Source organism: Sabethes cyaneus, chromosome 2 (genome assembly GCF_943734655.1).
Source record: "Sabethes cyaneus chromosome 2, idSabCyanKW18_F2, whole genome shotgun sequence".
Taxonomy (NCBI): Eukaryota; Metazoa; Arthropoda; class Insecta; order Diptera; family Culicidae; genus Sabethes; species Sabethes cyaneus.
The window spans coordinates 3159822-3173597 of NC_071354.1; the positions used below are offsets into that span (position 1 = coordinate 3159822).

Here is a 13776-nt window from a genome sequence, read left to right on the forward strand (position 1 = left end):
TCTTCGGCTGCTACCAACCAGAATGCTGGCAATGGTGCAACTAGACGCTAATTCTAAACTGACGATTAACTTGAACTGCCCTTAGTGAATATCAGTTCGACTTCAGACATGTGCGTTACGGTTCGATAGCCCCGCCGAGTAGTGGTAGTTGCAGTGAATTAATTGCGGTGATCAATATGCACTCATCTCAATACGGAACCAGGTGTTAGAACACATTGTACCTTTGGCGGTCAATTAGCGTGTGGAGTTTAACTTTTATGAATTCATTTTCTACTGTAGAACAATTCGGTTTTGAATCTACATTGGATGAAGATGAAATCGATAAAGTGCATCATGTCTGTTAGTCTGTGCCATCAATCTATTTCTCTAGCTCAACAAAGAATAAAGGACACTGCTTTCGCCAACAAATTAGTCTAATTTCAGCATATCATTAGTGGACTTGTTGCACACTGCAAGAAAACCTAAAGCAAGGGCAATGGCTGTTTATATTTGCGGAATAAAATGACTCTGTGTCATCGTTCCATTATTCAGGACGATGTCATTTTCATCGCAACCCATCGATCCCTATCGCGATGCATTTGCTCAATTTGTCAAGAGCTTTTTTTCCCCTCACATATCGTCACCGCGGGCGCGGATGACCAAGCCTATACGAGCCACAACCGATTACCGGCACGCAACTGGCGTAAGTTAGTGCTCTGTACATCACGCTACTAATGGCGCTGGATTAGATTGATTCGTCCGTGTTTCAAGTCCAGTGTCAATCTGATGATTTTAAAATGTACGGTATAATAGTTAATTTGCTAAGGTTTTGATATTAAATTCAAATGGAATATAAATTCAATGCTTTCAACGCATTCCTGTTTTTCAATTTTTTTCTAACATTTTTTATGGATTTATGGATTTTTGAATTCGGTAATTTCTTGGGAAAATCACGTTTTCCAGTCATAATTTAGTAACAACAAAAAACGCTATGGCAAAATTTTCGCCAATAAAATACTGCGAATTGACAAATAAAAAATATACTATGATAAATCAGCTGAAACAATTTCGGATATAGTTCTTTTCATTAACTTTTTGAATGTACAAAAATTATTTGTAGCAAACCCCCGCATTTTCCTCATTTTTTAGATACTTTCATTAAAATTATCGGAATGAAACCAATAACCTTATGAATAAAATATATTATTATGAACACCGGAGTCAAACCACAGCATAAATATGAATTTTCTAGCCTAATGGATGGGGGTATGAGGCACACGAAACGCCACCAGCAGAGTCCAGCGGCACAATGCGGTGACCATGCTTCCACCGTACCATAAGGCAGCGGATATGTGATACACTGATTCCAGTGTTAGAGCTTGCGACTTCCGTCCATCAAACGGCTGCCAGCTGAAATCAGTTCTTCGTGAACCTTTCGTTGAAACGGGCGCACAACAAGGACTAACCGAAAGATACCAAATCGCAGGGAAGTGATCCAACCACCGTTGTGACAGTGTATATATTTTATTTAGTTCGTTCATTTAGTCCTATTTTTTCCATTTTTCTGTTGAAATTTTAAGTAGAAAATAGTTTTAGTGACAGTAAAATCTGCAAACATGCCCCTACAATGTGCCAGAAACTTAAAACATGGGTGCCTGTAAACTAGCTCCAGTCAAAAGTGGTTCGCAGTTTTCACTTCGCCTCTTCTTAAAACTACTGATCGCTTTTTGTGCCCTACAACAATGTGCTGCACCGGTGAAAGCGGATATTCAGCCCATCGAGTCAGAAAAAAACATCAGTGACAGTCGCGGAAACGATGGCCAATTTTACCAGAGTGAATCGAAGAGTAGTCAAGCCGTCAAGGATGCCATCTGGGGTCAGTTGGCCAATGAACTGCAAGGCCGGGTACTCAAAGTTACCACTTTGGAGGTGAGATAAGAAATTAAGGAATCGCGATGTGTTATTTTAATTATCAACTTAACAAAATTAAACAAAAAATAGGTGCTTATGTCGATAAGCAAAGATAGCAAGATTTTTGCAAGCAATTGTCCTAATAATAGTAAATTAATTATACAATATGATTTGCGGATAAAAAATGGGGCTTTCTAGTGGTCTGTAACTTTATATTTAACAAATTAAAAAGTTAAGATATAATGAACGGCCATTCGTTGATTATTTTGGCTTACAATATTTAAAAATTCGAGGGTTCCAATTTTCCTAAAAACTTCATTTATCGGAAATTATCCGATCTTCTCGAGCATAGCTTATTTCAAAAGGCAAGCATTTCGGCAATCTGGAAAAATCTGGAAATATTATTTGGAAAAAATGTTTCAAAATTTTTCAAAGCGGTAGAAACTTCAGAGAAAAATCGGAAAAACTATGTTCTACCTAATGGGAACTTTTAAAAATATCTCAAAATATTCAAAATACATTCTTCAAACCATAGATTCGGTGTCGCTTTTGTTGATTTATCAGGTGCAAAAATTGAAAACCGAAATATTTAGAAATTTTTATATAAACGACATAGAATAGATACTCTTGAGTCGCTTTATACGTGAGGGATAGGTTCCAAGTTCACTATGAAATCGCGTAAAAAGCAACTTTTTCCACTCTTGGTTTTTGAAGCTGATAGCTGATGGCCAAAGTACGGTTTTTAAAATTTGTGATGTAAAATGGTGATCTAAAATGGTAAATGTGATTGGAAAGATGTCAATAAGTTGCAACCGTTTCGAGTAAGAAATCGCGTAAAATGCAATTTTACTGTAAATTTTTTTACGATCCGACTAGGAAAAATAGCTTGAAAAATCGCATACTCAAGTAATCCATTGACTAGTGGAACAAATGCGAAGCAATAAAACGTCACTCGTCTAAAATTGGTTTCTGATAAGGCTAACTATGAAACTTTATGAAGTGCTAAATAAAACATCATTATAATAAAATACTAATGAAATACTTATTCAAACTTTACGACAAACTGAAATGAAATTGAATAAAACTGCGGTACAATTATACGCGGAACAAAGTTTACTAAAGATTACTAAAAAAAATCAGTATGAACGGATCAACTGAGTAATAAATAAGGAAAATTAAAGGTAAAAAATACCTTAAGTGACACATTTTTTTGTTTTTTTTTTCTCTTCTTTTTGTCATTTTTTGTTGATTTTGTTGTCATTTGGGTATCCTTTTGGTATTATTTTTGTCATACAAAAGCATGCGAAAATAATTATCTGGGCGAGCGCCACCAGGGGTGGATTTACAACAAAAAAATTCGGACATAACCTAACCTTAAGCAGTTTATTCAAGAAATGGAAAATTATTTTCAGTTAAAAGCTATTTAGGTTGAAATTGAATATTTTTCATTTGACAAAAAATCGAATTGAATAAAATAAAATAAATGTTAAAATTTAGCCTCTCGGTTGGCATCGAGGTATGTTGTGTGTTCGAATCTCGGCTGGGAGAGGCTGTAAAAGTCCATAAGGTCGAGCCTCTTCGGCCAGGGTCGAAACAAGTTAACAATTTATCCTGCATGCTTTTCAAGATCGCCCTTTGATGGGGTAATTCGACAAGCGGATATCGAAAAAAGAGGTTTGATTTTCAGTAAATGTAGCAAACTACGCCGGCTACGCGTTTTGATATTAAAACCAGAAACTTTGTCACGGCGGAGGCCATTTGCGCTAGACTGAAAGCGGAGGGTAGGAGGATTGGGTTGAAAATAAATGCGTCGAAGACCAAATACATGTATGGTAGAGGCTCAAACGAGAGCAACGTGCGCTTTTCGCGGACGGCAATTGTTGGCAGCAACGAACCAGAAGTGGTAGATGAGCTCGTTGTGGGATCGCTGGTGGGCACGGATAGCAAACAAATGAGGAGATCCAGCATCGTATTCAAACAGGACATCAAGCCGTAAAACTTCGTAAAACGACACGATCGCCGTACGAAGCTGACAATGTATAAACCCCCTTGATAATGCGCACTGAGGACTTACGCGCCCTTGTGGACGGTGGACTACAACTTCAGAAAATCCTGGGAAATGAGCGACGAATAACCCAAGATCAAGTTGAATGAAGCTTAAAACAGTACGAACCACCCCGGCTCTAAGCTGCTGACGACGACAACGAAGATCGTATAACCAGCCCTGCAAATTTTCTTCTAAACCAGGACCCGGCATAGTCGAAACAAATAAAAGACGCTGACTTTCTATTACCTTCACATCATACATGAAGAGACTGGTCTTATTTGTTGAACAGAATGTTTCAAGCAAGCGCCAGCTGAAGTTGGTGACTGTTTCAAGTGACGACAACTGAAAGTCAGGCACGAACACGATTTGTCGATGTTGACTAAGAAGGTTAAATATTACATGCGTTATATTGTAGGAAATGTTACTGACCTTCTACTGAATGTTTGATAGGAAAGTGAAAATGAAACTTCAAAACCGATTGTCATGCTGACGTGAAACCTGTTTTACTGACGCAGATTGAAACCAGATTTGAAGCGAAGCGGAGTTGCTTCAATGGAAACCGAGGCTTCATTGCTTCATTGTCGGGTTACAAATTGCAATTGAAAGTGATGGTGTCGGGCCCTGCTCTAAGCTGATGGCTGTGAAATTTCAAGCCTGAAAGTGTAGAATTTTTCTCCTGGGGGAGGGGTTTGAACCCCCATACCGCCCCCCCCCCATCGCTCCCCCCAAGGCACGACGTCAATATGGCCTATGCGACTTTTGAGAATTTTGCAGTGTTGCTGAAATGCCATTGTACTTTATTTAAACTGTGGGAAGGCGCATCCGCTTCTCTATGTTTAAGGGGGGACCCTACTCTGGAAGACCAACAAATAATAGATTTTCGTAAATTTTTTTCAGATGCTAGAATTATAGTTAAGTGTTGGGGTATTTTGGTTTTATTGGTTAAGGTATATTTGAAGATATATTTTGTATTTTTTGGATACCAGAATAGTGATTATTATGCTGGTGGCAGGTGGACACGTGAATGATAAAAAGAGTGTTGTTCGTACTGAGTCTCAAACAAGAATGATCTTTATTCCCTTGATCGGTTATCTCTTATCGGTTATCAATTTCTAATCGATTGACTCATTCTCTCTGAGCCATAACAAACCTACCTACTCTTCATCGATCGACTCTCTATCCAGTGGTTATACCACAGTGAATATCCTCTAGAAAATAGTTTCTTGCTGGCGGTACGTGCCGGGAACCAACGGAGTATCGTAGAACGGATTTCAAAGATGATTTTGAAGCTTTAGGTTAATACCTAAATTGTTACGTAGCGGTTTTTGAAAATTCGAAAAATTACCAAAAAGGCAACAATTTTTCCAAAAGAAAGGTGTTTTTTCATCAAAAATCGCCAATTAAACGCTCATAAAAAATTGAAAAATTGAGATATATAAAATTTAGATAATTCATTTTAAAATGCCGAAAAAAATTTCAACCAAATCGGTCCACTAGATTCTGAGATGCACGTACCGCCAGCTAAAGAAACATGGTTTTGGGGAAAACGCGTTCAAGGATTCGTACAGTAATGAACTTCGCTTGAGGTGACTCCACAATATTTGCCGTAAGTTTTCAACGAGATCAGATATTAAAAAATCCTTTTGGCATGACATTTCTGAAGGTGTAAGCGTCTCGAAAATGCAAAAAAATAAATTTCGATTTTTCCGACTCTCCAGAGTAGGGTACCCTTTAATCTACTATTTATACTACGAAATTGTCTTAGTTACTTAATAAGTTGGCACTACGCGTCCAGTGCTCGCCAGATCTCGCTCCACCTGGTTTGGAAACCTCGCTCGCTCCACCTGTGCCCCTTTCCGTCATATTCCTACTGGATTCGATGCGAAACCATTTTTGCAAGAAAGTTATCAGGCATTCTAGCAACATGTCCCGACCAACGTATCCGTCCAGCTTTAACCACTTTCTGAATACTGGGTTCGCCGCGCGTTTAGCGTTTTGAACGATGCGTACTTTATACTAAAGCTCAGATTGTTAGACCGCAAGTGTTTGTGGAGTTCACAGTAGGCCCGACTTCCGCTGATAATACGCCTTTTAATCTCACGGCTGTTATTGTTGTCCTCTGTTGCCAGTGAGCCACCCAGTTATCTTCGAGGTACGATGCTGGTCTAACAGGCCAGTCGTCGTATGTCGTATGCTGAGGCAAGGCGGTGCTGTTAGATAGAGTCAATAGGATTGTTGCACTAGCCCCGTAACTGTCCTGTACTCTAACAGCCGGTTGTGAAGTCTGTCGATAAAGAAGGGTCAAGTCTTAGAAAGACGTTTAAGTCCAAGGCTGTTTTGCCAGTGAGCCAAGGTATACGAAATCGTCGGCTACCAGAATCTCATCCCCATCGATTACCATGGTACTGCCTAACCGGCGACGTTTTAAACGTATTTATCTTCAACCCAATCTGCTCTGCTTCGCGTTTTGGTCTGGTGTACTAATGCTCCACCACCTCAAATGTTCTGCCGACAGCATCCACATTGACTAGATTTATTGAAAATCGTGCCCCGCGCTATGTTGAATAGCAAGCAGGAAGACCAAACGAGATTCGAATGGGTCTTACAATCCAATCGAGATTCTCACACAGCACTGAAACCCATCCATCGTAGCCAGGATAAGTCTAGTAAATTAACCCGGAAAGCCGTTTTCGTCCAAATTTTCCATATCTCTTGTTGGTTTACTCTATCATTTGCGGCTTTGAAATCAATGAACAGGTGATGCATGGCGACTCGGAATTTGCCGCACTTCTGGAGGATCTGCCGCCGAGTGAAGATTTGGTCCGTTGTAGACCGACTCTGCATGAAGCCGGCCGTAGATTCGGTACCACACGGTCTAAGACGTTCTCCGCTATCTTGTGAATGGCTGTTTTCACCGCACTCTAACAGTTCTCAAGAAAGGCTCATTCATCCATCTCACCCTCTTCCGACAACGCGACTTTGAGAGATAACGCGTAGTTTTCGGCAGCATCCGATAGCTTCAGTCGCGTTAGATTATACCGTGGCGGACGGCGGCATATGTTGTTGTTGACAACCGATAGTTTTTGACGTATCTTAACCATCCCTGGGTTATGATACGAATAATGTGAGCGTCCTAATAGGTTCTGACGTCGATAATGTCTGAAAAGTGCCGACCATCTATCAGAACATGGTCGATTTGTGATTCCGTCTGGTTGGGTGATCTCCAGGTGTATCGTGGCAATTATGCTGGAAAAAGATACTACGTATGATCATGTTTTTGGAGGCATCTAAGTTGACAAGTCTAAGTCAAGCAGAAGCAAAGCCTAGGTGTTACATTCTGTTATCGAAACTTGACCTTCTGTTTTTATACGACAGACTTCGCAGCCAGCCAGAATGTTGTTTGTAATACTAACGCCAAAATCTATACCTATAAAGAAGGATTTCTGTCTGTCTGTCTGTCTGTCTGTCTGTCTGTCTGTCTGTCTGTCTGTCTGTCTGTCTGTCTGTCTGTCTGTCTGTCTGTCTGTCTGTCTGTCTGTCTGTCTGTCTGTCTGTCTGTCTGTCTGTCTGTCTGTTTGTCTGTTTTGTGTTCCTTATAGAATCAAAAACTACTGAACCAATCGGCGTGAAAATTTGCATGTAGAGGTTTTTAGGGCCAGGAAAGGTTTTAGTGATGGTTAGAGACCCCTCCCCCCACTAAGAGGGGGGGCTCCCATACAAATGAAACACAAATTTCTGCATAATTCGAGAACTAATTAAGCAAATAGAACCAAATTTGGCATGTGGGTGTTTTCGGTGACAAGAATTTATTCTAGGGTAATTTGAGACCCCTCCCCTCTTTATAAGGGGAATTATAACTCCTCTCCCCTTTAAGAGGGGGGGTTTCCATACCAATTTCCTCATAACTCGAGAACTAATCAAGCAAATGGAACCAAATTTGGCATGTGAAGGTTTTCGAGGGCAAGAAAATTTTCTATGTTGAATTAGGACCCCTTCTCACTTTAAGAGGGGGGGCTCCTGTACAAATGAAATACCAATTTCCTCATAACTCGAGAACTAATCAAGCAAATGGAACCAAATTTGGCATGTGTGTGTTTTTGAAGACAAAATTTTTTTCTATGATGAATTGGGACCCCTCCCCACTTTAAGAGGGGGGGGGGCTCCTATACAAACGAAATACAAATTTCCTTATAACTCGAGAGCTAATCCAGCAAATGGAACCAAATTTGGCATGTAGGTGTTTTTGGAGGCAAGAATGTTTTCTATGATGAATAAGAACCTCTCCCCACTTTAGGAGGGGGGCTCCTATACAAATGAAATACAAATTTCCTCATAACTCGAGAACTAATCAAGCAAATAGAACCAAATTTGGCATGTGGGTGTTTTCGGTGACAAGAATTTATTCTATGGTAAATTGAGACCCCTCCCTCTTTATAAGAGGAATTGTAACTCCTCTCTCCTTTAAGAGGGGGGGCTGCCATACAAATTTCCTCATAACTCGAGAACTAATCAAGCAAATGGAACCAACTTTGGCATGTGAAGGTTTTCGAGGGCAAGAAAATTTTCTACGGTGAATTAGGACCCCTCCCCACTCTAAGAGGGGGGGCTCCTGTACAAATGAAATACAAATTTCCTCCTAACTCGAGAACTAATCAAGCAAATAGAACAACATTTGGCATGTGGGTGTTTTTTTTGGTGACAAGAATTTATTCTATGGTGAATTGAGACCCCTCCCCTCTTTATAAGAGGAATTATAACTCCTCTCCCCTTTAAGAGGGGGGACTTCCATACAAATTTCCTCATAACTCGAGAACTAATCAAGCAAATGCAACCAAATTTGGCATGTGAAGGTTTTCGAGAGCAAGAAAATTTTCTATGGTGAATTAGGACCCCTCCCCACTTTAAGAGGAGGGGCTCCTGTACAAATGAAATACAAATTTCCTCATAACTCGAGAACTAATCAAGCGAATTGAACCAAATTTGGCATGTGTGTGTTTTTGGAGACAATTTTTTTTTCAATGATGAATTGGGACCACTCCCCACTTTAGGAGGGGGGGTCCTGTACAAACGAGATACAAATTTCCTCATAACTCGAGAACTAATCCAGCAAATGGAACCAAATTTGGCATGTAGGTGTTTTTGGAGGCAAGAATTTTTTCTGTGATGAATTAGGACCTCTTCCCACATTAGGAGGGGGGGCTCCAATACAAATGAAATACAAATTTCCCCATAACTCGAGAACTAATCAAGCAAATGGAACCAACTTTGGCATGTGAAGGTTTTCGAGGGCAAGAAAATTTTCTACGGTGAATTAGGACCCCTCCCCACTCTAAGAGGGGGGGCTCCTGTACAAATGAAATACAAATTTCCTCCTAACTCGAGAACTAATCAAGCAAATAGAACAACATTTGGCATGTGGGTGTTTTTGGAGGCAACCATTTTTCCCATGATGAATTAGGACTTCTTACCTTTTTAGGAGGGGGAGGGGCTCCCATTCAAACGAAATACAAATTTGCTCATAACTTTAGAACTAATCAAGTAAATGGAACCAAATTTGGCATGTGAGAGTTTTAGATGGCAGAATTTTTTTTCTGTGGTGTATTACGACCCCTTTCCCTTTTAAGAGGGTGGGCTTCCATACAAATGAAATACAAATTTCCTTATAATTTGAGTACTAATCAAGCAAATGGAACCAAATTTAGCATGTAGGAGATTTTTGAGTCTTGAATTTATTTTATGATAGTTAGAGACCTCTCACCCCTGTGGTAGGGGGATATGGACTTTCATACAAATAAAACAGAAATTTTGGCGAAACTCAAAAACTAATCCAACTCGAGAAATTCGAGACTCTTCCATAAAACATTAATCAATAACAAGACCACAAAAACTATCTATAGTAACACTAGATCATTCAGGACGAGCCGGTCGCGAGTGTTGCCGGTGACCCGCCGTCGGAAGCGCCGCCCACTGGGGGACTTGCAAAACTCGAGAAGTGATAAAGATCATCCGAGATTCATGATTTATGTACAACACAGGTTAATTTGTGGCAATACGAAGTTTGTCGGGTCAGCTAGTGTCAAATAAAATGTTCTGAACACTTTTTCATGTTACTCATTCAAGACAGTTTTGTGACTCTGAGGCTTTAAAAGCAAGTACCGCCTTACCCGTTAAAGCATTAAAATAAAGCTGTAGTTTCAATTATTTTTGTGTCATTCTTATGCCAATTTTTGCATAAATTTTGTGTTATCTTTATGCTATTTCGTGCCATTTTAGTGTAATTTTTATGACATCTGTGAATTATTTTGTGCCATTTTTGTGATATATGTGTGCCTGCTGATCAAAGAGATTTTCAGACCAAAGAAATCCTTGATCTATTGAAAATCAAATCACATATCAATAACGTAACATGAGAGAATCGGCTGAGCCAGATAGCCGATACTAACCACACAACCATGGAAATCACTTTTCAAGTTTGCGTATTAATTTTCACAATTCCAAATTGTACACCTTAAAACCTTACTGATTCGAAATCAATGTGAAGCTGTGCTAAACTTGATTCTTCTGACTACCATATATAAACTAAATTTTTGAGAAGTTATATGGCTGTCGAGATATAATTGTAACTAAATTGTAACTAAATCATTCACCATTCTCGCTGCAGGACTGGCCGCTCAGCTACACTGAGCGCATCAACGGTACCCTGTATGGCCGCGGAGTGGCTTTCGAGCTGTTCGAGTTCATCATGGAAAAGTATAAGTTCAACTACACGCTGGTAATGCCGGAGCACAACATTGTCGGGTCCACCAACGACATGGAAGGCAGTGTTATCGAGCTGCTGGCCCAAGAAAAGGCGGATGTGGCCGTAGCCTTCCTGCCTATCTTAGCCGACGCACGACAGCACATACTCTACTCAGCCGGACTGGACGAAGGCGAATGGATGATGATAATGGTACGGCCAATGGAATCGGCCAGTGGTGCCGGTCTGCTTGCTCCGTTCCAGCGCGATGTATGGATTTTGATTCTGGTTTCCCTGCTAGCAGTCGGACCGATCATCTATGCCTTGCTCGTGCTGCGGTACAAGATGACCAAAGATAAGGAACAGGCCCTGTACCATCTGCCCCATTGCGTGTGGTTCGTGTATGGTGCGCTGATGAAACAGGGTAGCACTCTGTCCCCCACGGGAGGTAAGTTTCCGTTAGTGTCCGCTGTATCATCAGAGAATTTTCCCCACCGGATATGAATCGTAGTGTTCATCGAAGGTGGTTACTTTCCAATTGAAAATTTAAAATTGCGGAACGAGGAAGGTTGACTGAATTGAATGGACACAAGCAACCTGAATCGCATCCGAGTGGTGAAGGCGAGGTCAATAATTACAAAGCACACACAAAGGTTGAACGGCTGCGTCCACAAAAGCCACGTGTGTTCGGTAGTTACGACAAAGAACCACATTGTTATTGAGGGTGTAATGCGACAATCATTTTAAAAATGTATGGGCTTGGTCAATAGTTAGCATCGCTGGAATTACCTCAATAAAATCATAGATTATTTTCCATTAGGGAATGCGTTGGGGCTGGGATTGAGGGTCCTTTGCATTGCGTGCAATGGACAATTTAGTAAATGTATTTGATTAGCAATTATAGTGCATTTATGTCATATGACGGAATGAAATCGAGATTAAAAATAGAGAATAATTTTTGAACAAAAAAAATAGAAAGAGGATAAAAACAAAAAAATATTTTTCAGACTCCACACGCATCCTGTTTGCCACCTGGTGGATATTTATAACACTGCTCACCTCGTTCTACACAGCCAATCTAACCGCTTTCTTGACGCTATCGAAATTCACCCTGCCTATCAACAGTGCCGAAGACGTGCTCCAGAAGGAGAAGCAGCTCGTCACCATCCGTGGCAATGCGATCGAATATGCCATCAAGAACGTAAGTTAACTAACTCTGGTGAAGCGCAAATGGGCCACCGTAGTCAAACTGTCGAACAATGTGGCACCGTACTTAGCATTAATAATTAATCCTTCGCGTTATAGCTTTGTAACGAGATAGGGTGAGGTACTTCCCACAAGTCGTGATTCGCGTCGGTTTGTTCTTTTTGGTGAGCTTCCAGCTGTATTGACGCCTTCCGTGTGAATGCGATTAATTTTTGATAGAATGAATTATGATTAAGACACCTATCCATAGTCGTTGATACGAACAACGAAAAAAAAAATGGGGAAAAAACTTGAAAAACTACTGGTAACGGCGTGATGAACCGTATTTAAAACAGGTTGAGTAATTTATTTTTATCATATTACGATGGTATATTTTTGTATATAGATTTGTATTAAAATATAGAAAATAAATCAATGGAATTCGAGCAAACTTAGCTTCTATTCCATTATCATATATTTGTCGAGAAATTAATCACTGTAGGTACAGTCTGGCAAATGACACCGCCACTAAACCAAAAATAAATACACCAAATAATGAAACACCCGTGCCTCTCCTGTTCACGTGCCTTGTTTGCATAGGGCTTTTTGATGATATCAATCAAAGTCCTACTTTAGTTTGGTGGAAAGATTATTATTGAAGGGCACTAACACTTCTTGATTAATGTTACCAGTAGCAAGCAAGGTCATCCATTAAGTTTCCGCCACTCGTTAGTCGCCGGTTTTTACATCCCTAGGAAGGTCAGCATAAATATTTACACCAATTTTGTTTGTCCACGACCATATTGCCGTCAGTTATTTGCGCACATTCTAACGGAATCAATCATTTTATTCCCTTCCTCCCGTCGTCTAGAGTGACGAGGCCTTGAACTCGCTCAGCGCTCTGGTGGACAAACATCTGGTCGAATTCACAACAAATCTGAACGACAGTGACATCCTGATGACAACAGTGGCCAAAAAGAGCTACGTTTACGTTCGGGATCGACCGGCTTTCGCTCATATGGTCTATAGCGACTATCTAGTCCGACGCAAGGTTAATCCGGTCAACGAACGAAGCCACTGTCCGTTTGCAGCTGCCACTTCACCGTTTCTGAAAAAGGTTCGAGCCTTCGCCTATCCGAACACCACCCGTTGGAACATTTTATTCGACGCACAGTGAGTAGTCACCGAATGCTGGCAGCGTAGTCGTTTCCGCTTTTATACTGACTGTCATTATTCTCAGGCTGCTGAATATGGTCGAGGGAGGCATCGTTAAGTTTAAACTGTTAGAAAACCTCCCAAAAGCTGAAATATGTCCACAGAATCTGGGTGGTACAGAGCGACAGCTGAAAAACCGTGACTTAACCATGACCTACTTGGTGATGCTAACCGGATTCGGCACAGCGATTGTTGTTTTTGTAACGGAGGTGATTGAAGACGTTTTTCTATTCTGAATAATTACTCATTTGATTTTGTTTTTTGTTCCATCAGATGTTCTTCCGAATTCTGAACGAACGTAAATTCAGCAAAGAACCGCAATCCGAGTCCCGGAAGATCCCCGCAGCGATAGAAAAACTGACCTACTTTAACGGCAAGCCAAGATCCCTTGGCGATTCACCACCGCCCCCGTACGCGGAGATTTTCAGCCGGCACACGAACGGAACGTTAGGATTTTACGGTAGCAATATCGATCCAACCGCTGGATCCCGTCGGATGATCAACGGTCGCGATTATATGGTTGTGAAGGAGAAAAACGGCATCGGATCGCAACTGATTCCGATCCGAGCCCCTTCCGCAACCATCTTTCAGTATACGTACACTAATTAAGGTGGAATTTACGTTGGATTATTTTCAGAAGTTGTATTTTATTGGTTGAACAAAACAGCACATTGACAATAGTAGGTAGTAGATGAATATTTAC

The 13776-nt window shown here is 40.6% G+C and overlaps 1 protein-coding gene across 1 annotated transcript; it reads left to right on the forward strand.

The window, feature by feature from the left end:
• The first annotated feature begins 1626 nt into the window (after positions 1-1626).
• LOC128738819 (glutamate receptor ionotropic, kainate 2) lies at positions 1627-13682 on the forward strand. The gene is made up of 6 exons (XM_053834227.1): positions 1627-1908; positions 10599-11121; positions 11681-11874; positions 12730-13031; positions 13099-13282; positions 13347-13682. The coding sequence occupies exons 1-6, from the start codon at positions 1627-1629 to the stop codon at positions 13680-13682; spliced, it is 1821 nt and encodes a 606-aa protein (XP_053690202.1).
• The last annotated feature ends 94 nt before the right edge of the window (positions 13683-13776 follow it).

Coding starts and splice junctions, on each gene's coding strand:
- LOC128738819 (XM_053834227.1), top strand. CDS start 1,627: ATGGGTGCCTGTAAACTAGCTCCAGTCAAAAGTGGTTCGCAGTTTTCA. Junction 1,909..10,598: donor TCAAAGTTACCACTTTGGAG/GTGAGATAAGAA, acceptor TTCTCGCTGCAG/GACTGGCCGCTCAGCTACAC. Junction 11,875..12,729: donor TCGAATATGCCATCAAGAAC/GTAAGTTAACTA, acceptor CCCGTCGTCTAG/AGTGACGAGGCCTTGAACTC.